Source organism: Dendropsophus ebraccatus, chromosome 1 (genome assembly GCF_027789765.1).
Source record: "Dendropsophus ebraccatus isolate aDenEbr1 chromosome 1, aDenEbr1.pat, whole genome shotgun sequence".
Taxonomy (NCBI): domain Eukaryota; kingdom Metazoa; phylum Chordata; class Amphibia; order Anura; family Hylidae; genus Dendropsophus; species Dendropsophus ebraccatus.
Window position 1 is genome coordinate 114,703,078 of NC_091454.1, and position 26,802 is coordinate 114,729,879.

The following is a 26,802-nucleotide window of genomic DNA, read 5'->3' on the forward strand; positions in this document are numbered from 1 at the left end:
ACTTCCTACATGTGCTGAGCAGCAGGAAGGGGAAGCAAACTACAGCAGTGGAGGCTACACTGGTTTAGACTAAAGAAGAGCTAGAGGGGAAAAAGCTATACTGAACTGAGGTTGATTTGGCATATTGTGGATGTTTCCTACATCCTGCTGCAGAAAGCATTTAGTAACTATAACTGCACATAAGAAAACACTTTGACAGAATATTTGCTCCACTACATTGTATTCGAAGAAGAACCTTTTTTTTGTTACATTAAGTAATCATACACTACATGGTTGGTAGGAAGGTACTGTATGACAACCAAACTATTATGTGATATGATCAATATGTACTAATTGTTTGATTGTATTAAACTTAGGAATTGCAAAAAAGTAAGAAGTTTAACATTGGTACCTTATGAGGGGGGATAAAATGGTAAGCAGAAAAAAAATGCACTGGACAATGGACAGTAAAGGTGCTATAACACTATAATACTAAAACAACATTGTTGCAACGAGATAAGCAAAGCATTCAATCTTGCACGTGGGGGGTGGGGTGGTGGACAGTGGTAATGGGTCTAGGGGGCTTTCCTATCTTCTATCCAGCAGAATTTTACATTATATTACATCCAAGGGTGCGTATAAAATTGCAACCTGGTCTAATTTTAAACAATATGCCAATATTAGTAATAAAGACTAGTGCTGCTGTCAGGAAATGCAGTGGGGAGAATTAGTTAGAGAGAAGCATCAAGACTAGTTCCTCTTCAGATATTGTGTGCACCAGGACTTTATGGTTAAATCGTATTTATTGAACCAGGTATCAAAGATAAAATAATCGATACAAATGGCAATTGCATATAGGCACTTTCGGATGACAAGGAGTCAAGGAAGTAACAGAAATACTTAGATCAGCGTATAAAAATGCAGAGTAAAACAGTAGGCTATTAATCAGTATAAGGCAAACAGGATGGTGAAGAACAGAAAAATGTCCAACATCAAAGTTACTGCAGTTCCCAGAGACATAAGAGAGTCTCAGAACAAAATAGCCTGAACGGTCGGTGTCCTTGTCGCCACGACTTGGTAGGAAACAATTTAAAGTATGCCATAAATAGCGATATATCTGGTTTAAATAACAAATGTCCAGAAGAAGAAACATAAAGGTCAGTAAACATGAGGAAAGAGAAAAAGAAAGAAAGAGAAAGAAAGAAAAAGAGAAAAAAAAAAAAAAAAAGAAGGAAGGAAGGTTGGGAAGGGGAGAATGGAGGGTAAGGGTGGGAAGGGAAACAAGGGGGAGGAGAGGAAAAAGGGGTCGGGTATAGGAAGAAATGACCGCCTATGGAGAACAAAAGGATCATTAAGAAACAATATCAAAACTACTGTTGAAGCCATGCCCTAAATGCCACTGTGTCCCTGTACATATCCCATTGCAGCCAGGTTCGCTTAAATGGAACCTGCTTATCAGTGTCATCAGAAACCATCTCCTCCATTCTACGAACAGTATTCAGGGTTTCTACAAATTCCACCCTTGAGGGTGGACGAGTTTGCCTCCAAAGCCGAGGGATGACAGCTCTGGCAGCGCCCACAAAATGTCGGAGCAGTCCCCTCCGTGCCAGGCGAGAAGGCCCAGGTAGCAAGGAGAGGAGTGCCATTTCAGGGCTCAGTATCACAGAGGAGGAGCTGACCTCATTATGCAACTGGAATATTGCGGCCCAAAACGGAGCAATCTTAGGACAACTCCACCAAATGTGGAGATAGGTTCCCACCGTTCCCCCACATCTCCAGCATGTAGAGGGCACAGAAGGGAATATTGAGTGCAACCGGTCAGGACATCTATACCATCTACTGAGCAATTTGTAATTCCTTTCCTGGATCCTGGAAGAAATGGAGGCCTTATGGGTCAAAAGGAAAATCTTGGTCATCTCCTCCTCTGTAAATGAGCAGTTAAAGTCCCGTTCCCAGGATAGAATAAACCCAGGCTTAGCATCCTCCTCCCCGACTGTAGCTCTGAGCGCGACGTAGACTGAGGAAATCGTGTGAGTAGGTGGATCAGATTGTGTACATAATGTTTCAAAGAAGGTAAGATCCCTATGTATTTGGGTTTGAGGTGAAAGGGAATTCAGATGAGCCAGGCCCCAGGAGGAGGCGGTGGATCCCCGGGGGGAGAATGCACCCGTCCACCCGAGACTATGCACCAGGACTTTAAAGAGCTTTTGTCAGTAGGTGTATGTATCCAATCAAAGGGTAGCATAAAATAGTGACAGAAAAGCTGAACTAAATTATGTATCACCTACATTGTTTTGTGCAGCTGATTGAGATATCCTCCTAAATAACATGAACAATAAGTAGTCCTTTCTATTATGTGCATGAGCCCAGTAGTCCTGGATATTCATGAGAAGCAGAAAACTCCGCCCACTAGCTGCTGATTGGCAGTTATCCATGATGTATATAGGCAGTCACCTGTCAACCAGCAGCTGGAGGGCAGGGGAGGGGTGTCCTATTCTCCTGCATATTAGGAGTAATACACCAATCTCGTTCACTGTGGAGTGCACTGGTAAAATTTGCAAGACAACATAGCAGCAGACCATTTTTTCTAAAAAAATTTTTAACAAAAAACTTCCACATGCTGAAAAACCGTTCAAAAAAGAATTGAACCTGGACCTTAAGATTCACTACAAGACTAATGCATGACATGTTAACATGGATTTCATCCCCTTCCAATACAGCAGATGAGAAATCTACACCTAAATCCAAAGAATTGCTGCAGAAAATTAAACAAATTTTCATGTTACAGAAATTTCTGTAACAAATTTACAGCACATAAACTTGTAGCCCAAACAAAGAACTTGCAGGAAGAGATGGGGAAGAGACCACTTGCCCATAATAAGAAACACTGAAAAAATTCATATATCCATATGCACTACCGAGCTAAACAAAAGTGTGTAAGCACAATTTAATATACCTAAGAAAAGAACTGTAAGAACTCTCTTGTTTTTGTATTCGGTCTACAAGAAGATGCTTTAAATAAGTTCTCGACTTCGGACCGTAATGAAGACCATCTCAAAGCTCTCCTACGTTCCATAAAGGATGAAAAATCTACCTTATTTATCTCCCAAGTAATCACTAATGCTAACATTAAAGAGGTGCTCCAGCGTGGGGGCACTGTTTGGGGGGACCAGGGAGGAGGTGGCTGAAATAAAAGACGTCCACTTACCTCCCCGGTTCCAGCGGCGGGTCCCGCACCAAGGCGCTCCAGTGCCCGGTTCCCGGCCGCCTTCTGGTGTCTGACGCCGCCCGAGACGCTACGTCTCAGGGCCACTCAGTGAAGGAGGCGGGATCCGTTTGAAGTCCGCTCGGATCCCGCCTCCTTCACTGAGTGGCTGAGCGGCCCTGAGACGTAGTGTCTCGGGCGGTGTCAGACACCCGGAAGCGGCTGGGAACCGGGCACCGGAGCGCCGTGATGCGGGACCCGCCGTTGGAACCGGGGAGGTAAGTGGGCGTCTTTTATTTCAGCCACCTTATTTCAGGTCCCCCTAAAAAAGTGCCTTCACGCTGGATAACCCCTTTAACACTGTGATGAATTAAAATACTAAATCCTTTAAGGAAATGTATATAAACACAACAGAATCTGTTGGAGCTATATAAATAAATATTATTATAGTAACTCTCCGTAATCCAAAATACTATAATAGTCATATGGGACTCCTGTATGCAAACAATGACAGGAAGATGATTTAGTCAAGCATAGCGTTTCTCTTACATCTACTTGCAAAACCTCTCAAATTCCAGAAGATCGTAAAGGGGTTTGACACATTATAATAAAATTGTCTAGTGTAAACTATTAGTAAGTGCACTCACAGAAGCAAAGCCTGTAGGAGGGGAGTCTGATTTTAGCTCTATAAGGAACACAGGGAGCTGCTGTCAGTGAATGCTGTGAGTGTAATAATACTGTACACTGAACTATTTTACTAACCCCTTTAACCCCTTCCCTCCTGGGCCAATTTTTGTTTTTTTTCTTTTAGTTTTTTCCTCGTTTAAAAGGCCACAGCACTTGCATTGTTTCACTTACAGACCCACATGAGCCCTTAGTTTTAGCGCCACTAATTGTACTTTGCTATGGCATACTTAATTTTTGCATAAAATATGGTGTGGAACCAGAAAATAAATTACATGGCAGTGAAATGGAAAATAAAATGCATTATTTCTTATTTGGGGTGGTTTTGTGTTTACGCCATGGGCCCTAGGTTAAAACTGACATGTTATCTTTGTTCCACAAGTCAATACGATTACAACCATATGTAACTTCCATAACTTTTATTTTATTTTATTTGACAGCTTTTAAAAAATTAAAACCTTTTAAAGAATTAATGTACCTTAAAATTGCTCTATTCCCATGCTTATAACGCTTTTATCCTTTGGTCTATGGGACTAATGAGGAGCGAGGTGTCATTTTTTGTGCCAAGATATGTACTTTTTATTGGTACCTTACTTACCTGTATGCAACTTTTTGATCGCTTTTTATCACAATTTTTCTGGATTTGAGGCGACCCATAATGCTCAATTTTGCACTTTGAAAATTTTTATGCGCTTACGCCATTTACTGTGCAAGATCAGGAATGTTATAATTTAGTAATAAATACTTCGGGCCACTACACACACGGCGATACCAAATATGTTTGTTTATTTTTATTTAAAAGTGTGTGTGGGGGGGATGATTCTGACTTTTATTATGGAAGGGGATTTTTTATTAATAAAAACACTTTTTTTTATATTAACATACACTAATTAGAAGCCCCCTGGGGGACTTAAATATACACAGCACTAATCTCCCATTGAGATGAATGCTATATATAATAGAGCACTGATCCATCAGATCAGTGCTTTATTATACTGGTCTGCTGCAGACCAGATACACGGATTGCCAAGCTGGGATTAGTGTCATTCAATATACCGGACTACCCCCTGCGATGTCATCGCGGGTGGGAGATCCAGCCACTAGACACCAGGGATAAGGCTGCAAAACACATTTAAATGCAGCTGTCATATTTGACAGCTGCATTTAATTGTCCTAATTAGCGGGTGCCGCGATCAGCAACACACGCTAATAGCCGCAGTCCTGTGCTGCAAAAAAGCAGCCAGGATCGCGGTGGTTCAGAGCTGGGTCACCGCGTGGCCCCTCTCTGAACCTCACCACCCCCCGCAGGACGTGCCGGTACGTCCTGCGAAGGGAAAGTGTTAAATCTGCCCCCTCCTCGACAAAAAAAAAAAAGAATTAAATAATACCTCTGGAAAGGGAGAAGAGCAGGAACAGAAAGAACAGCAAACTCAGAACATGAGAGTTGTAGATAATATCTTTGTCATTCCGATCATGCTTTCCTGATATATACATTAATAATACAGATACTAAACAACATGAAATTTAATGAAAGTTATTATCATTCTATGTTATCTAAATTCAATGGCAACAGGTTTTACTCTTCCCCTCTTTTGAGGTTTCAGGAAGTGTGTTTCCCCTACATAATTTTGAGATTAGTAGGTAAATAAAGTGAGTACTCTACTCCTGCTCTTTGTAATTTTCTCTTATTTTCAGAAAAATATAAGAAACTTTGTAAAAACAACTTGCTGAGCAAAAATCTTCTGGAAAATGCAATATGTAAGATAAATAATTGCCAGGTATAGTGCGGTTTCTCATGTTCACACACAGGACAGATTATCCTAAAAACTCACATTAAACAACAGGAATGTTTTAAATCACTGGCCATGTCTATGTACTAGGGCAGATATTCGCTTCTCGAACTCATTGGGGGAGATTTATCAAAGGGTGTAAAATTTAGACAGGTGTAAACTGGCCACAGCAACCAATCACAGCTCAGCTTTAGGCAATGCTGAAAGGAAAGAGGAGCTGTAATTGGCTGCTGTGGGCAGTTTGCACCAGTCTAAATTTTACACACTTTGATAAATCTCCCTCATTTTCTCTCTTATTTTTGTTAGACAATTTTTAACCAGAGAATTTTGATGCCTGTCTGTGTCAAAAGTCCAGAAAAATCAAAACCTAATCTTTGAACTGTCTTATGCCTTTCCTCCAGCAATAAATGTCCCCTTATCGTCTTATGTTTGCTATTTCTTTTGTCATGCTATTTTCTTGATCCTTATTATTGTCAGTTTCCTCCTCCAAAGCAATTCCCCCCTCTCCAGCTATTTCTTATCTCCTTACTTTGTCAGGATCATTTTCTATTCCCATTTTCCCTTTACTGTCTACAAGGAATAAAGTCCATCTCTGCAGATATAGTTTTAGTAAGGGCCGTATAGTGAGCGCCAATTTGCTAGTTTGACAATCGATTACTGAGCCTATTGCAAGGCTTGATGATCATGCAGCATTTGCTGGAATACCGGCATATATACAAAATACCTCTCTCCAGGCTTCCCTGGTGTCCACCTGCCTTTTTCCCACTCACCACAGCCAACACTGCTGAACCTGTCTCTGCAGCGAAAGGCCGCTAAGCCAGTCACTGGCTGAGATGGGCCAGTGCCACGGACAGTAATTGGATGAGCAGGCTGTCACTGCACAAGTGGATTATAAAGTGTCAGTACGGCTACGGTGAGTGAGGAATAGGCAGGAGGACACCGGGGGAGCCTGAAGAGGCAAGTATAACTTTGTTATTTTCTATACTCTTTCATCAGCTGCCAACCACATACCTCCTATTACAAGGAGCGATGCACGGTCGGCTGCCGATTATTTTCAAACTTGAGGCATAGTTCAAACCAATGCTTAAAGAGACTCTGTACCCACAATCTGACCCCCCAAACCGCTTGTAGCTTCGGATAGCTGCTTTTAATCCAAGTTCTGTCCTGGGGTCCGTTCGGTAGGTGAAGCAGTTATTGTCCTAAAAAAGTACTTTTAAAGTGGCTGCCCTGTGCCCAACTGCTGTGGCTTACATTGTGTATGCATTAGGCTGGCACCACCTCTCTGTCCCTCCTCCCCGCCCTCCTCATCATTAGGAATGCTTCAGGCAGATTGCCTCCTATTCATCAGCTGTGAGAGGACGACACATGGGCTGGATCGTTAAGGCACCTGTGTAGTTTTCACTGAAGAGAAATAGGAAAAATGGTGAAGGGGGTGAGGAGGAGAGACGTGCTAGCCTAATGCATACACAAACTAAGCCACGGCCAAAGGGCACGGGGCTGCCATTTTAAAAGTTGTTTTTTATAACTGCCTCACCTGCCAAATGGACCACAGGACAAATCTTATATTAAAAGCAGCTATCTGAAGGTACAAGCGGTTTGGGGTGGGCAGATTGTGGGTACAGAGTAGCTTTAAGTCCTAACATGGAGAGAGGGACTCTTTCTCATGGAAGCCATTCACTGAGGGCTCAAAGCAGAGGTTAGCCGTACAGCTCTCAAGACTTTACAGTACTCAAAGTATTTCTCTATAAAACCGTAATGTCACAAATCGGGTATAATTCACAGTGTGTGAAGTGTCGAGCAGGGGGATCAGTATATGTAGAAATTACATTTTAAGAAATCAAGGGCCTTTCCTATGCTTTATTCACAAAATTCAGCTATTGTGGCTCTCCCCAACCTCTCCCCGTCCTGTAGTGTAAAAATCCCTCCCCCCCAAGAAGCCCCAAACCCCACCTCTGGGCCACCCCAACCGCATCACAAGTGCTGATGGCACTTGTGGTGCGCTGCACCACCTTCAGATCACCCGCCCTCCCATGCCAGCAGCCCTCAGTGAAAACACCCCCCAAGGACACCCAAACTCCCCCCATCCTGGCCACCCCATCTACATCAGTGCCAGCAGCCACTAACACAGCACATAGGACGGGGCTGCGGCCCCCCTTTCAGCCCACACCCCCCCTGCACCAGCAGCCCCCTGTGAACCTACCGCACCAAAGTACAGTATTGAACGATGCTATATTACGGTCCCCACTGTCTCTTTCCTGCCGAACATAGTCATTTACTGCAACAGGAGAGAGACAGAGGGGGAAATACGCCACAAACAGGAAGTGATGATCCTGTTCATGGTCCGGTTCAACAGCTGAATTTTGTTAATAAAGCAAAGGAAAGGCCCTGGTTATTTTTATTAATGTAATTTCTACATATACCGCGTCCCCTGCTGGACAGTTCTATGAGAATTACACCCGATTCGTAACAACATGGATTTTTAGTGAAATTGAAGCCTGCCTGATCTACTAAATTGAGGGAAATAGCAATATGTGCATTTTCCATAATTATTTTACATTAGGAATTTGTCTAACTTTCCTTATGTAATAACATATTAAAAATACATTTTGGCCGCAGTTGTCATTTAATGAGTGTAACCATAGACCCAAAGCTGGCATTCTCAGTATGGCTTCACAACATTAGCTCAGTGCAGATATGTCTTTATCGGATCCAGGATCAATGCGGACATCCATCCTGCATACAAGTTAGTTATGCAGGCTTTACTGCTTACCATTGCTCCCCAATACACCGAAGGAGAGGCTGGGAGGCAGGTATGGCTTTATCAAAATAAAAATCTGTTCAGGACCAAGATAAAAAAAATATATAACTAGCTGAAAATTAGTTGAAAAAAGTATGGTAAACATCCAACTAGTACAAATTGGAAAATCTAAATCAACAGTACATGTGAAATAAAGCAAGTTTACAAATTAAATAATTATTATTGTTATTATTACTATTATTTTTATAGTTATCTTTCATTAAAAACAAAGCTACTGTATACTTGTATTCAGGTCCAGTCCAGCTTTTAGGTCTTGTTCCGGTTGGAAAAAAAGAGACCTAATGCAGGAGATCTCGATCATCTCCTCGTCCTCAGAGAAGGCAGTCAATTAATTGATGCAGCTTCTGTCACTTACCAAGTAGGACACCCACAGTGTGATTGTGGGGGTCCCGGTCACTTTCCCGGACTGCTGGAGGTATACTACTTACCTTCATTCAATACAATCAGCAATCTTGTCATAGAGCCTTTATGAGAAGATCACTGATAACAGTGACCTATGCTATGGCATATCATTGACAAGTGTATGCAATCTAGTGATTGCAGGTAATAGTCACCCAAGGCGCAAAAAAATTAAATCCCATACAGTCCCGTAGGTTAAAAAAAAAAGTCATAATATGGCAATTTAAATAAATGCAAAAAAAAAGTTTTACTGTAAAAAATGTCCTTGTTGCAATTTACATGTCAATGCCTTATTATGCACCAGACAGGTGCCATTGTAAATAATCACCTGTCCTGGCATTGAATTATACTGTTAATAAACTTTAAACTCACTTTGCATCAAATCAGTGTGCTTAGGACTTTCTGTTTTCGATGTTTATGGACTGACGTCCTTCTGAATAGCACCTGTCAAACCACCTGTTGTGCAATGCTGAACGTTACACTATATCGTCAGGTTCGGACTGACGTACAGAATAAAGATATCGTGTCAGTTTTACTAACGTCCATTACCGCCCAAATGTTAACAAAATTTCATTTCTTTTACAACTTCACCCCATATACTGTAGATCTTAAAAGGCAAAGAGAAAAAAAACTAAAATTTAAAAATTTAAACTGGTGCGGTCATTTAGGTTTGATCATGAAGGGGTTAATCATTAATATTTCATATTTTGGGTTGGGATTGTGAGGCATCACAACCAAATACCGTTTTTCATATAGTTTTCCAAGATTTTTAACTTACAATGGTAACCCTGGAACCAGTTAATACTATTAAACTAATAATGAGGGGAAAAAACTAAAGATAGTACTTTATCCTATATTCAGCTAGTGCAGACCAATATTACAAGTCTAACAAATTGTACAAAGCAAAACACTCACTTTACTACAAATTTTACGGACAAATAGGACATAGGAGAAAGGCATGTCTTTCTTTTAAGCTGTATATTGTATGCGCATCCATGCAATAACATTTAAAAACATTTTTTTATATCTTTAACAAATGATTAAATACTGGTAAAGATGATGAAGTGGATATAGAGAAATGTAAGCTAACACGCCAGGACTGCAGCATTACGAGATATATTTCACAAAAAGGTTTTTGCAACACAATGCATTATCACTGCTTACACTACAATTCTCAGAAGACTTGACCAGGGTTAGCTGCCACAGATCAGGTTGACTAGGTCAGAGAGCCTATTCTTTTTAGAATATATATATTCTAATAATACGGTATAGTGTGAAATGCCTTCTTAGGAGGAAGAACATGTCCGCTATCTTTAACATTAGGATCTTAATATTTATTTAACCCCCTCCAGCCTCTGCACTGTAAATGAACGTTGCAGCAGCGACGTTTATTTACACTGCAGGATGACACAGGCGCAGGAGCTGCGTCTGTGTCATTTGCGGCGGGTCCCAGCTGTCAGTGATAGCTGGAGACGCGCCGCGCTCCGGTGCTGGGAGTTAACCTTATAGATACTGCGTTCAGCCCGACCGCAGCATCTATAGGGCTTCTGACAGAGAATTCTCCCTCTACAGAGGGAGAATTCTCTGTCCTCTGACCATCTGGGCTCTTCCAAGTGATCGCAGAGCCCCGATGGTAGCCATGGAAACTAGAAGCATCATGCTTCCAGTTTCCTGGCTACGGAAGGGAGAGAGGGAAGGCTGGGCACACAGGGCGCTCGCCCATGAGCTCTGCCCCTCCCCTCTCTCCCCTGCCGCTTTTACAAGATTGTAACAGCGGCAGGGGACAGAGGAGAGGGGGTAGACAAAGGGACATCAGCTTATGGGATCATTATGATAAGCTAATGTCCTAAAACGACCTGGGCATAGTTGAATCAATGACCCATGGTCGTGAAAGGGTTAAACTGGTTATAAAGTTAGGCTGAGCTCCTGTATATAAGCATGAAATCTTCATAGACAACCGTTCACAGTAGAACAGTTGAAAATGTTATTTAAAGGTTTAGGTTAGCGTACAGCATAGATATTTACTTAGCATTAACAAGTTAGGCTCGGTTCACACTGCGTTTTTGCAATCAGTTTTTTACAGCTGTTTTTTGCAACTGATGGAAAAAAACTGATTCAATAAGTACAATACAGGTTATGTTTATATTAAATTACACAATAAATAAATTGAAATAAAATTACAGAATTAGAGAGCTGCTTGCGAGATCGTACAGCCTAAGATGACTGGGAGTGACACGACAGGCAACAAATGTTTTATTTGTCAATGTTCCAGTCATTGTACATAAAGTCTCAAAGTGCCAATAGCTGATTGGGCGAGCCAGTCACACACCATTCTCTGAGCTCAGGTAGCAAGTACAATGTAGATGGCACCGAAGAGGTTATAGAGAGGATGGAGAAGGGATAGCAGAGAGGGAGACAAGATTAGGGAATTTTTTAAGCGCGCCTGAAGATGAGTCTTCAGGGCATGCTTGAAACTGGGGGTGTTGGAGATTAGTCTGAGCTCTTTGGGTAGGGCATTCCAGAGAACTGGTGCAGCACGACAGAAGTCTTGGAGGCAGGAGTGAGAGGTTCTAATTATAGAAGATGTTAGTGTAATGTCGTTAGCGGAACGCAGAGCACGGGAAGGATGGTAGGTGGAGATGAGGGAGGATATGTATGGAGGGGCAGAGTTGTGGAGAGCTTTATGGGTGAGGAGTTTGTACTGTATTCTGTGTTTAATGGGTAACCAGTGGAGTGACTGGCACAGGAAGGAGACATCAGTATAATGGCTGGAGAGGAAGATAGGTCTGGCTGCTGCGTTCAGGATAGACTGGAGAGGGGAGAGCTTAGAGAAAGGACAGGTGTCCTTGAAAATGACAGGTGTCCATCAAATTCAACCTGTGTTGATCCAGAGGAAGGCAAAAAACCCTTGTGAGGCAGACGACAGTAGCCTCATCACAGGGGAAAAATTCCTTCCCGACTCCATAATGGCGATCAGAATAATCGCCGGATCAACGTGACCCCTGAAATAGGAATAAGGGACAGAATTTAGAAAATGTGGAACCCCAATGACGTGTGGTACGCCTTGGAGCGATCCAGTATGCAAAGGCCGGGGGGATAAGAACAGGTGTCACACGGGAAAATGGTGTCCTTCCTGATCCCCTTGTTATGCCACACTCTGCACTTCTTCTGGGGTCTCCTGTTTTCCAGTGTGGGGGACGTCACCTGGAAAATGTTGCCCTGGTGCGATACGGGGTCCTTCATATCCAGAAGCGCTGGGTCCACTCCATGGCTGCTAAATATTAGGGCTCTATTACTGCTTCTGATATTTTCGGATTGTGCCGCAAGCTACCGTAGCTCGGGCAGCGAGGGACCGGAAGAGGGGGTGCTGGTATAAAAGTTATCCCTGTACAGGTGGTAACCTTTATCCAGCAGTGGGAAGATCAGTTCCCGGACGATCTTAACACTAACTCTGAGGACGGAAGGGGGGGAGTGGGTTCATCTGGGGGCATCTGGGGCTGGATTCGGGTGTCCCTTCCTTCATACACTGTAATGGAACCTGCACACTGCGGAATGGCGAAGGATAACCCTTTGTGCATTCCGCAGCTGGCACCCGCCGGTGGACTGATGCAGGAATGTGTCTCCGCTCGTGTCACACTCCATTCTATGCACAGGCGGATTCCGCCCTCTGTCCAAAGAATGAACGTGTTCATTCTTTGGATGGACAACGGAATCTGCCCGTGCATAGAATGGAGTCTATGACACGGGCGGAGACGCACGCCTGCATCAGTCCGCCGGCGGGTGCCAGCTGCGGAATGCACAAAGGGTTATCCTTCGCCATTCCGCAGTATGCACCTACCCTAAATCTGTAAGAGTACCCTGAGGTACTGTCACAGAGTTTGTAGAATTTCACGCCATACAGTCATCTCTTGATGGGACGGTACTGCGGAAAAGACGTGTCTGGGGGGCAGCGTACGCTACGCTACCACCCAGACACGTCACTGGATGATGAGGACGATGAGGATGAATGGAGGAAAAAACGAACCCCCCCATTCATCCTCACTGGCTGTTTCGGTGTCGGAGGCAATAATAACATAGGCGTCCGACGCCAAAAACACCCTGGGGGCCATCTTTATACGGGGACTAGTATATGGGGTATGTAAATGTTTATTGTAAAACTTTATTTCATGTAGTGTAGTGTAATGTAGTGTTTTTTAAGTTTTTTTGACAGTAAGAAAATAATATCCCTACGCCAAGAAAGGAGCTGCTGATAAATGCCGCACTTATGTGCGGCACTTATCAGCAGACAGTGGCGGTAGGATATAGGGGGGGAAAAACGCTTCTACGCCAAAAAGGAGGAGTTGCTGATCAGAGGCGCACTAACGTGATCAGTACTCAGCGGCGTTAGAGCGCAAAAAAGAAAAGAAAAAAATTTGAAAAAAAAAAATCTTTTTAACCCAAAGCAACTGATCAGTGAATGATATTCACTGATCAGCCGCTAGGGGGCAGTAGAGAGAAGATTGCCGGAGATTGCCGAACCCGCAGACCCGAGTGTTTCCGAAGATTTCCGACGCTGGACGAACGAACCCGGAAGCGACGCGAAGAAGACGCGAGGACGACGCGGACCGCAGATCTTCGCTCCGGACGGCCAGATCAGGTGAGTATGGTACACCTGCACCACACACACCTGTTCTGCACCTCTCAGCTACCTAGCTGAGGGGTGCAGAACTCGGCAATACTGTTTTTTTACAGTATGATCGCCGTGATGGGCCGGCCGGTACTGGCCGGCCTATCACGGCAATCGTGGGGGTGGCATCGGCGCCATCTTTGTTGGGGACACTAATGGCGATTGGTGCTATCTCGGACAGCACCAATCGCCATTGCTTTCCGGGCCACCGGGTCACCGATGACCCGGAAAGCTGTTTTCAGCTGCTATATGCTGATCTGTATCGATCAGCATATAGCAGCGATCGTCGGCACGGGAGGGGTTAATCACCCCCCGTGCCGACGAGCAGAGATGGCCTGCTATACATTATAGCAGGCCATCTTCCCCGACCGCTGTGTGTGAACACACAGCGATCGGGGAAACATCGGGCGTATGTATACGCCCGTTTGCGTTAAAGCCCACCCTGTGGGGGCGTATACGTACGCCCGATGTCGTTAAGGGGTTAAACAAGAAAAAAGTAAACATGTGGTATGCACCAAATGTAATATGTATTTTTTATATATTTTTTTACCTATATTTTTGTGTCTATAAAAAAGCTAATAAAAGGTGTCTATAAAAACATAAAAATTATCACACCATTTATCAAAATACTTAACTTTTTAAAATTTTTGAATACAGTGTCTTAGTCAGTAATGTGAGGCCAAATTTACTAAGCGGGATGTACCAAATTTACACATTTGAAGGTCTCCAGGTAGGGCTGGGCGATTAATCGAATTAATTCGATTAATCGTCCAGAACGTTGAAATCGATTAGATTTTTTGTGAAAATCGTAAATTCGATTTTCACAAAAAATCATTTCGGGCTGCGGTGCCGGGGAGAAGCTGAGAGAAGGGGGGTTGCGGTGCGGGCCGGCGGGAGAGCTGTGGAGGGGCGGTGTGGGTGAGCGGGGAGAAGATGCTGGAGAGGGGCGGTGCAGTGCCGGCGGCCTCCAGCCACTGACAGCGCCGCCGCTGACCTGCCCCCGCCCCTTCCACTGAGCGTCCTACTCCCCTCCCGGCCAGATATGGAGGTCCCGGGTCTGTGGAGGAGGCGGCCGCAGGGACTACAGTAGGTGGTGATCGCGGCGCTGCTCGTCCTGGAGCTATACAGCGGGATCGGGGGGCTCGGTGCAGACCCCCGTTCCCGCTGTATAGCTCCGTGACCCACAGCTATGCGATCACCACCTACTGTAGTCCCTGCGGCCTCCTCCTCCACAGACCCGGGACCTCCATATCTGGCCGGGAGGGGAGCGTGTGTGTGGAGGTGAGAGGAGGAGGAGATGTATGTGCCCTCCTGCTCCAATCACCTCCAGCTGCACCAGTCACCCCCCAGTCCCCTCAGTGTCCCCCCAATCCCCTTATTGTTCCCTCAGTGTCCCCCCCCAGTCCCCTTCAGTGTCCCCCCCCAGTCCCCTTCAGTGTCCCCCCCCAGTCCCCTTCAGTGTCCCCCCAATCCCCTCATTGTTCCCTCAGTGTCCCCCCCCAGTCCCCTTCAGTGTCCCCCCCAGTCCCCTTCAGTGTCCCCCCCGTCCCCTTATTGTTCCCTCAGTGTCCCCCCCCAGTCCCCTCAGTGTCCCCCCAATCCTCTCATTGTTCCCTCAGTGTCCCCCCCCAGTCCCCTTCAGTATCCCCCCCCAGTCCCCTTCAGTGCCCCCCCAGTCCCCTTCAGTGTCCCCCCCCGTCCCCTCATTGTTCCCTCAGTGTCCCCCCCCCCCAGTCCCCTCAGTGTCCCCCCAATCCCCTCATTGTTCCCTCAGTGTCACCCCCAGTCCCCTTCAGTGTCCCCCCCAGTCCCCTTCAGTGTCCCCCCCCAGTCCCCTTCAGTGTCCCCCCCCAGTCCCCTTCAGTGTCCCCCCCCAGTCCCCTTCAGTGTCCCCCCCCAGTCCCCTTCAGTGTCCCCCCCAGTCCCCTTCAGTGTCCCCCCCATCCCCTCATTGTTCCCTCAGTGTCCCCCCCCCGTCCCCTTCAGTGTGTCCCCCCCAGTCCCCTTCAGTGTCCCCCCCCAGTCCCCTTCAGTGTGTCCCCCCCAGTCCCCTCATTGTTCCCTCAGTGTCCCCCCCAGTCCCCCCAGTCCCCTCAGTGTCCCCCCAGTCCCCTTTAGTGTCCCCCATTGTCCCTCCAGTCCCCCAGTGTCACCCCAGTCCCCTTTAGTGTCACCCCAGTCCCCTTTAGTGTCACCCCAGTCCCCTTTAGTGTCACCCCAGTCCCCTTTAGTGTCACCCCAGGCCCCTTTAGTGTCACCCCAGTCCCCTTTAGTGTCACCCCAGTCCCCTTTAGTGTCCCCCATTGTCCCTCCAGTCCCCCAGTGTCACCCCAGTCCCCTTTAGTGTCACCCCAGTCCCCTTTAGTGTCACCCCAGTCCCCTCAGTGTCCCCCCCAGTCCCCTCAGTGTCCCCCCAGTCCCCTCAGTGTCCCCCCAGTCCCCTCAGTGTCCCCCCAGTCCCCTTTAGTGTCCCCCATTGTCCCTCCAGTCCCCCAGTGTCACCCCAGTCCCCTTTAGTGTCACCCCAGTCCCCTTTAGTGTCACCCCAGTCCCCTTTAGTGTCACCCCAGGCCCCTTTAGTGTCACCCCAGTCCCCTTTAGTGTCACCCCAGTCCCCTTTAGTGTCCCCCATTGTCCCTCCAGTCCCCCAGTGTCACCCCAGTCCCCTTTAGTGTCACCCCAGTCCCCTTTAGTGTCACCCCAGTCCCCTCAGTGTTCCCCCCAGTCCCCTCAGTGTCCCCCCCAGTCCCCTCAGTGTCCCCCCAGTCCCCTCAGTGTCCCCCCAGTCCCCTCAGTGTCCCCCCAGTCCCCTTTAGTGTCCCCCATTGTCCCTCCAGTCCCCCAGTGTCACCCCAGTCCCCTTTAGTGTCACCCCAGTCCCCTTTAGTGTCACCCCAGTCCCCTTTAGTGTCACCCCAGTCCCCTTTAGTGTCACCCCAGTCCCCTTTAGTGTCCCCCAGTGTCACCCCAGTCCCCTTTAGTGTCACCCCAGTCCCCTTTAGTGTCACCCCAGTCCCCTTCAGTTTTACCCCAGTCACCCCTCATCTATACCTGTACTACTACACCCCCTATCCACTATACCTCCACTCCTACACCCCCTATCCACTATACCTCCACTCCTACACCCCCTATCCACTATACCTCCACTCCTACACCCCCTATCCACTATACCTCCACTCCTACACCCCCTATCTACTATACCTCCACTCCTACACCCCTTATCCACTATACCTCCACTCCTACACCCCCTATCCACTATACCTCCACTCCTACACCCCCTATCCACTATACCTCCACTCCTACACCCCCTATCCACTATACCTCCACTCCTACACCCCCTATCCACTATACCTCCACTACTACACCCTACGTAGATGGAGGCACAAACATGATTTCCTATACTATATGGGGCCTCTGTTACACTGGAAATCAATACAGTTGTTGTCTAAAATATTAAAATAGTATCTGATGCTGCAGGGAGAAAATGTTCTGTTTATTTAGCAAAAAAGGAAAAAAATCGAGATTTAAATCGAGAATCGTAAAAAAAATTTTAAAAAAATCGAGATTTTATTTTTTGCCCATATCGCCCAGCCCTATCTCCAGGTTTAAATTATTAACCCTAACTGACCACCCACTTTTTACCGCAGACGGTGCGGGTCCTCAGCCTGCACATGATGTCTTTTGACTTAGCTGCAGTGGTGGAGTTGGTGGGGGGTTTAAAGCTCCGGAGCTGCTTCAGCACTAAAATGGGAAGTGGTCACATACAGCTCAGGTTCTTAGTCATCCTTTGGAACATCAGCAGGATAGGAGGAGCCTCTGATCCTGCTCGTCTAACCCTTTGAGTGCCACAGGAGAATGCAATTTTATTATAACTATGAGAAATAAAGTTATAAAATAGTCATCCCTTACTGGGAAAAAGGAAAACAAAACATAAAAAAAACATTAAGTTTAAAAAAATTTAATAAAATAAGTCGAAATAAATATGATTTCAATGTTAAAAACATTTTATATCACATATATTCAACAACAGGAAGGACATCAGCGGGAGGCAGCCTCAGGAGGATGCAACCAGCCACAGCTACACAGTGGGACCTGAGGGGACCGAGCCGCACTGACTGCCAGGTACATATATTCTACTCCCCAGATCCCCCTGACAGCAAGGACCAGAGAGCTCTCTGTGTAGTGATCCTGCCAGGAAACAGAAAAACACTGAGGTGGACGTGGGGGAGGGGCTTTTTAACCTCTCTGTGTTCCTGGCGATTTGGTAAAAAAAAAACATCACATATTGGGTAACTGCAGGTCCACAATTACCCAAAGAATTAGTTTAACAGGTTCTCTAATGTTGTACAAATTTAGAAAAGATACAAAAGACTTTTTTTCATATTCACCTGGAAAAAAAAAACTGTTTGTAGATTATGCTGTTTACCTAACGGTACAGAACAATAGTAATAGTTACTTTTAAAATAATGAAATTTAAAAATTGGAAAAATGCTACTTTATGAGGAAATAAATGAAAGACTGCACACAACAGCTAGAAGGCATGTGCGGTTTTTTTCCAATGCAGGTTCTAGGACAAGTTCAATGATTATCCATGAAATTATAAGTATACCACGGTGAATAACAGATTAAATTTGATAATAATTTCCTTGGGACACATTCTATTTACTATGCGATTTAGCAAGCTATGTTATCTTGTTTGTCCAGTGTATTTCTCCAAATTGCTCCTCAGAGAGTCTGTTGGCTCTGTTCATTTAAAAACTTACAAGATATAAACTATAAGCACGGCGTAACTGGAAATAAAATACAAAGAAAACATTACACTCTGTGATTATAGAGAGACAACTAATTTCTGTACTATAGCACTCCGCAAACACCTTCTATATTATAGCAATACACACAGCAGACAATCAGGTCCGTAAAACCATATACTCAGAACTGTACACAGACAGCAGAATACACTGAATATAAAGGAAAATGTTATGAACACCTAAGTGCTCTACTCTTTTTTTTTTTTTTTTTTTTTTAACAATTGCCAACCATTTAGCATCTGCAGAGAATATGTAAAGGTGTCTTTAGACAAAGGTTTTCCGAACCTGACAACTTCAGCAAATTTGTCCGACTCTGTAAAGTTTTTGATGGCCTCCCAACTATCCCTGACAGATAGAAACATAGATGATTGTCAGCAGAAAAAAAGGCAGCCTTATCCACCTACTCTGATCCATATCTTATTTTCATCTTAAGATCGAGACATGTTTATCCCAGGCAAGTTTCAATGTACAGTACCTACTGCGGATATAGCAACCACATCTCCTGGAAACTTTTTGTCTGGAAATTTACAAGTAAGGCATCTTGGTTTTCAACTTTTGACATGTCACAGGGATATGTCAAAAGTTTTAATTTGTCAACGCTAAGCAGAGACCCCGACCGATCAGGAGAATGAGATGGAAGAAGTGTAAGGAAGCCCATTTGAGGCCATAGCAGGTGGATATGTCTATAGTACACACTGTGCATGAGCAGAGAAAAGAGCGAAACCATTTTACAACAAAGTTATAACTTTCCTCTGAAGATAAATGTTTACAAAAAACTATATATCTGTTATACCACACTGAGATGCAGCTCGCATCAAACTACAGACTTGTGGTTCAAATAACTCTTATCGCAAAATATTCTGCAAACCACTTGAGAAGATAATGAAATCCACAGACTGTTTCAGGTATGTATGTAAATATCCGAAGCAGGTGTTTGCACACCTGAAAGCAAATGCAAGTGGGTGACCTGCTGTTAGGACTCACCTGGTATGTATCCCACAGTCTGATGGTGCACCGCAGGGGAACCTCTCTCATCAGAAGATTATTCATCCAACGGAAAGCAAATTGTAAGTATTCAACCTCGTACTGATGTAAGTGTCTGTGTACTTGTTCTGAAAGAAAGAATAAAATTACTTGTTACATCTTCAGATGCCTGCCAATATTGCACACTAATAACATAATGACAATTAAACCACAATATTTTACTTTCATGAACGTAAATATTTATGTGTCAATTTACTTAATCAACAGGGAGCAAATGTGAACTGCAGCTGGTCCTAAAATGACCAAATTTAGGTACATGTAAAATACTCTTTGCTTAAGTCGTCTCCAATGGAAAACAAAACCTAAATTATTCTACGTAACCAGCAGGCATGTTAAATAGGATAAATTTACAACATATAGCTCCAGATTTAGGTCTGTTTCCACAGTGACTCCTTAGACTACTTGACAGTTCACAGGTATTCTGTGGCTGCATTTGATAAGGTTCTGTTCACATCTCTATCACAGTTTGCTATAAAACAAAACCATAGTGTAGGGATGACTAAATTCTGCAACATAATCTGCAGCAGAGGCTTTAATCTGAAACTTTCAATACAATGTGACAATAGACTAACAATTCTTCTAATGATCATGTGCAATGATTTAACATATAAAAGACATGAACATTTTTCTACATCCATATTGTGACATCTATCTTACTGTCTTCTATAAACACTGACATTATAGTATGTTATAAATAGTGAGGAGTATTGGGGCACACCATTCTGAATGTGCAAGCACTTTATAATTAGAGATGAGCAAATGTACTGTCAGTTTGCATAAAACCCAAGCCGGAATGCTCAGCCATTAAATCCCACTGCCTTGAAAAGATGGATGCATAGGGTTTCCTGGAAAACATGGATACAGCCCTAGGAGACCTATGGCTGTATTCATATTTTCCAGGCAGCAGGATTTAACAGATAAGCAATAGGGTTCAAGTTCAACCTTCAAGTTCAAGTAAATTTGCTTATCTCTAGTTTTAAAGTGCTTACACATCTAGGAGTAGTGTGCCCCATGTGGGGAAAATACACTAATCTTTACCATGTCTCCCACATGATTTTTATAGACAAAAAATGTATTATTAATGTATTTCATCTGTTATAACATGTGCTACTAAGAAACACATCAATTCCTGATAAAACCATGTAATGATTGACCAGGTGGCCCACGACCACCAGCCGTAAACAAACCCTCCAGTCAACAAAAATGGATGGTCTATACTTTTATTAGACTCTATTCACAGTGAAGCACATTAAATAGTTCAGTGTACTGTATTAGTAAGTGTACTGACTGCACTTACTGACAGCAGCTCCCTGTGTACCTCATAGAGCTAAAATCAGACTCCCCTCCTCAAGGCTGTGCTGTCCTGCTCTGTGGTGATTCGGTCCATAAGATGGCCGACATGGAGAAGCATGTGACCATGCTCTGCCCCTAGTGTGCATGGTCACATGCTTCTCCATGTCGGTCATCTTATGGACCGAATCACCACAGAGCAGGACAGCACAGCCTGAAGGAGAGGAGCTCTATGAGGTACACAGGAAGCTGCTGTCAGTAAGTAATGTGAGTACACTTACTAATACTGTACGTTGAACTATTTTACTATAAAGTGGAAAATCCCTTTAATCAATTGGCGCCCCTGGCATATGCCACAGTAAACGTGCAGATTTTTCCTGGTGAATACCAGTGGCTGAAGAAGTTGGATGCAGCCCTAAGGCTGCCTGGACAACATGGACACAGCCCTAGGCTGTATCCACTTTTTCCAGGACTCTCTAGGGCTGCATCCAACTTCTTCAGCCACCAGTAATCAAATGCAGAGCGTTTGGCTTTGGACAAACTTGAAAGTACCTGAAGTTCATTCATCTCTACCAATTTCATTAACACACACACACTATTTTCATGCATTTTTAGGAGCTTAATAAATCTCTACAATTAGATTTAAAATTTGAAGAGGCACTGTCATGGGAAAAACAAAACAAAACGTATAACATGTCTCTCTGACAGGTACACTTTAAGGTTATGTGCAAACTACGTATGAGACCGGCCGTTCCGTGACCCCGGCCGGGTCACGGAACAGCCGGTCTCTTGCCGGATCATCTCGGCTGGTACTTAAGTACCGGCCGGGTGATCTTTTTGGCCGCGGAGCTCTGATGTGGGCGCATCAGCGTCCGCCCGCATCAGAGCTACTCATAGCACACAGTGAAGCAAGCAGCCAGAGCTGCTTGCTTCACTGTGTGAACTGACAGGTCTTTCTGTGGCCGGAATTCACTGAATTCCGGCCGCAGAAAACTGACCTGTCGTTTTTTTCCGGCGCCGCACAGATCCTGGCCGGAGTGTATACGATATGCGTACGCTCCGGCCGGGATCCAATTGCACACAAGGCTATGTTCAACTCCGCAAAACTACGGCCGTAGTTTTACGTAGTGTGAACATAGCCTAAAGTATTGGTGGACTGTCATTAGGCAGATGTTAAAACAAGGTTGTACAATTATGGAAATAATTGTCTCTCTGAACACAGTAATGTAGGCCTGAATTACATACAGACTGGTTGTTTTTGCTACCAAAGCTTTACTGGGTGAACAGGATTCAAATGTGGCCATGTAAATCACATGATCAGTTTGGATAACTTCTCTCTCAAAGAGGGCAGCTTACAAACATGTAGAGAGACAGTCATAATGAAATCTGATAATTGGATTTACATATCATGATTCCAACTTCAAGCTTTAATAAGCCCTGTAAGCGATTGAGATTCACTAGCATTTAAACAATGATGAATAATGGTACAATAAATTATGAGCATTGCTCGGCAGTTATATTGATCAAAAGAAAAGCAATGGCAAACGCTGAATGAATTCATTCTTCCTTCTTCTAAGTAATTGTGAGCAGATGCACTTTTGCAGATAAAGGTAATTTGGTTAGCAATAATTCTAAATTTAAATTTTCCAACTCACTAGAAATAAGCGTTTGCACATAATGAATGAACGGGAAAATGTAATTATTGTCATCTATCAACCAAAAAATATTTTTCATAAAATACTTAAGCAGCAGTTTATGATAATAACATTAAACAAGAGTGAGAGGAAATGATAGCTCTAATATTAAAACCTACAAGGCTTCAGCAAGTGCTGTTAAACACATTTCTCAGCACTTTTAGCATTCATAGTCATATTTTCTCTCCATAATAAGCCACAAGCTTTCCTAAGAGATAAATTATGCCTACTAAGACTGTTAAGACGACTAATAACTGTATATCAAACAAAGCAATTCCATAAGTAAGACAGCTTCTTGTAACTGTGTTTCATGTTAATAAGATAGATGGTTAAAGTGAAACTGTAAGAAGCAGATCCCATTACAAACTGCTGACACTGTTGGATACCAGTTAGGACAAGGAGACACATGGTACCTTTCATATATCCGTCTGTGCTTCCAGAACACAGAAAAATGTTTTTATTCTCCAGTCAAAAGTGTCAGAGAGGATTTCCCAAGCTCCTGATCATGCAAGCTGGAATACCTCCAAACTACCCCTCCCATGGCTGACTCTGCTTGATTGACAGGCAGCGGGTAAGGGATGAGAGGAGAGGAGGTTTTACAGCCCACAAAAGAGCACAAGAAAAATACACAAGCGTGTGAAGTGTTTTGCCATGGCATTTACTGAGCTGCTGGCACAGTGTCAGGGTTCAGCACTGAAGCTCCCATTGACTTCATATGGAGTTTCAGAGTATAGAAGGAAGTGACATGTCACTTCTTTTTTGAATGGGCTCATTTAAAGTGTACCTGTCAGGAAGCTATGGAGACAGAACAAACAGAGTAATGCGCATGACTCCCATTCTGATCCAACAGAGGCTATGCACACTGCCATGTTCCGTCTCCTTAGCTATCCGAACTTCCCATAGGATTTGACCACTGATGGTGGTGGCCTGGCTCCTGCTAGGTACACATAGTCAGTGGGAGTGGAGGTTTTGACTTTTTAATCACCTTTTATAGCTCTGGCAGTTCCATACAATTTAATGATTTATCACTGGAAACATCTCAACACATTTAGTTATAAGATACATATTACACTCAGCTTTACTAGGTACAGCAGCACACAGACACTAAGCTCATTTTTTAGCACTTGGTTTCAATTTGTCACCATTATTTAATGCTTCGTTTCTTTGGTGGGGTAAAGGACACCGCAATCCTCTTCACATATATTTCAAGTAATGCCATATTCTTGTGAACCATACGCAAGATATACATTTCATTGCCCTTTGAAGCCTTTTCCATAGCTTAGCACATTTCACTAGGAAATATAATTGTCTTGATTTATGACTATCTTGTACTTAATTATTTGCATGCTATACCCTCTAATATGACTTTCTTTGTAAAATAAATAATGATGTCAAAGCATGTGGAAGTCTCTTAGGTACTCTTAAATGTTAATTATGTCTCCCTTTCAACACCTCTTTCCTAGTTAGTGTATTCCAAAGTACTTGAATCACTCTTACACTCAAGAGGACAAATCATTCTTCCTTTGCATGAATTGTCATGAGCAGCACTGCACAATGTCCTTCGTGTAGCTTTTAACCTCCACCATTAAAATCTTGGAAATCCTCATAGTGTGGAGTGAACACCACTTCATTTACAACCATGTTGTCAGTCGAGGAAATAAATACTTTTCAGATCTAAACCTACCATCTGTTCTTAAGAAACCAGCATACACAATCAACCCTGTGATTGCATCTGCATTGCTTCATTTCCTAAGTAATAGGGGAATATTCTACAGACAGATGTGCAAACAACATTCATTTGGGTTTATCCTCAAAGACAAAGATGGCATACACAATTGACTGCCATGGACATACTGTATGTATGGTGGATCTGGTGGCACTTGGGCATTCATTCTAAAATTCGTCCTCCAACTTAATTTGTAGTATTCCTCCAAGAACTGGTGAGAAGAACTGAAATGTTTTATCTGGCATAAAAGTTTGTTTTGGTCATTTATTAGCGCCAAGCGAGAAACTGGGTCCAGTGACAATCTATAGATGTTAGCACAGCAAATTACCAGTGTAACAGATTTTTCGAAAAACTGATGATTTAATGGTAAAGTCATACATTAAAGAAATAATAAGGAAATATATTACTGTCTTAAGTCACTATTGGAATGAATACAATTTTAGGGTATGTTCACATTTTGTAAGACACCGGCCGTTCCGTGACCTGGCCGGGTCACAGAAAGCCCGGTGTCCAAGAAGATAATCCCGGCTGGTACTGCAGTACCGGCCGGACAACCTTTAGCGCCCCTGAATTCCCCACTGCTCACAATGAAGTGTGTGGCCGGAGCCTCCATTGTGTGCACTGACAGGGTCTTCTGCGGTTTTCTCGCTGCGCTGCTAGGGATCCCGGCCGGATGGTATACTATGTGTATACACTCCATCCGTGGTTCCATTGAAGGCAGCACTACGTAAGCTACGTAGTAATCACGGCCATTGTTGCAAATCGGCAACAATGGACGTGATTATTACGTTGCTTACGTAGTGTGAACATAGCCTTATATTGTTTTGCGTCAAAAATTCCTTATTCAATAGCGATCATGATAGATTCCGGCAGCTTTTAATCTTGGTCGCATCTCTACCCAAGAGATAGAAATGGAATAATAGAATAACTTCTTGAAGCCTCACCCAACAGACCAAGACAATGCCTGGGCCTCACCAGACTGACCAAGAGGCTGCCTGGGCCTCACCATCTGCGGTGAGGTCTATTTATAAGCTGAAAATAATGCTAGGGCTACCTTTCACCTGTCTCCCAAGCTCTAGATACTGATAAATTAAGTACAAAATAAATTAATAATGTTGTTAAAATAGAGATTTCTGCAAAAAGCAAATGGACTGTGCAAATCATAGTTACTTTGTTAAACCTAGCTCCCCAGCTGGGCCTCACCAACAACTAGGGGGCGCCTCACCCTAGCACTGCCCTAGAAGATATGCCTTCATAATATGGCATGAATTGGTTAGACACATGATATGGTAATTTTTTTTACATTTCTCATTAATTTACATGGAATCTGGGAAGTGAAGTAACTTTATGAAAACGGCAGCATGAAGGAGATACAGTTGAGCCCCATATATTCTCAATGCTAAAAGGCGCTACTTTCAAATACCAATTATGATGAAGTGCTGACCAGTCCATGAAAAATAGCACCAGATTTTTTGCTGCTTGCCATGGTTATGTGTACATGAAATGGAAATTCCCATCTCAACGCCATGCTAAAAACATTATGTTGGCAGGGGACCGACCTTTGGCATCCCAACCAATAAGGATGATGAAAGGACTGAGTTTTCCTGCTGTGCAGGCAAACACAACTGTGTTTATCATGAAATTCAGGATGAAAAAAACACAGTACAGTCAGTGCACTTTAAAGCCATTGATAATAGTGTTCCTAATTCATTTTAGACAGAAACTTGTTATTACGTCTGAATAAATAGCTGTCTTTTTCCTATGCAGACAATTTGAAATGCGTATATATTAATTCCTAAGTAATGTGATTACTGAGGCTTCTGGCTTATATAAATGAAATGCTAACACAAAGGGATTACTGAATATCATTCCTTTATTGATTTATATTAAATATGTAGTGTACAAAGGGTCTTAATCGATGTGTGTTTAGAAAGTTATAGGACAAAACATAATAAACAAAATAACCTAGAGCATCCAGCTGGAAACTGAGCATTAAAATTCTGAGGCGCTCCTGAAAGTAAGAATCATTGTTGTATTGCAACAAATCCTAGCAGTAAGACACAAATTACTGTACCTAATAACACACAAACTTAACTTTTGAAGATAATTAAACTTCAAGAATTTAAAGTGTCACTGTCGTTATAACTTTCAAAATCTAAATAAACAGTAGATGTGTTATAAAGCAAGTTTGCAATATACATTCATTATTTTTTAAGTTATCATGGAAAACACCGCACTTCCTGTGTTTAGTCTTTAGACTTTCAAGTCTTTAAGTCCTATATTTTCCAGGTCATCTGAGCGCTCATAGAGAAGGCGGTCATGTGATTAGTGGACGCATTGAGCTGTGACTCTCTGTACTGGATAGGACTTAAAGTGTTTAGTCTGTTTTTTTTTTTTTAAATCAGCATACAACTAAAAATCTGCCTTCAGGAGACTGGACCTGGATTTCTGGTAAGTTCAGCTTTGTTTTACAGCTTGATAACTAAACAAAAAAAATAATGAATGTATATTGCAAACGTGTTATATATCATTATATCATCTACCGACTTACATTTTGATGCTATGTTCACACAACGTAATTTCAGTATTAATCACGGCCGTTGTTGCTGATTTTAAACAACGGCCCTGATTAATACTGAACTTACAGTACATTGTGCTGCAGCTAGAGGGAATACCGGCTGGAGTGTATACACATAGTA

At 43.5% G+C, this 26,802-nt stretch overlaps 1 protein-coding gene across 1 annotated transcript in view; it reads right to left on the minus strand.

Moving 5' to 3' along the window:
• The window catches only part of TBC1D22A (TBC1 domain family member 22A), a 407,989-nt gene that overhangs the window by 141,229 nt on the left and 239,958 nt on the right, over positions 1-26,802 (minus strand). Inside the window, exon 11 of the mRNA XM_069976977.1 lies at positions 19,334-19,461. Coding sequence (XP_069833078.1) covers positions 19,334-19,461 — 128 coding nt within the window. The remainder of the gene's footprint in view (positions 1-19,333; positions 19,462-26,802) is intronic.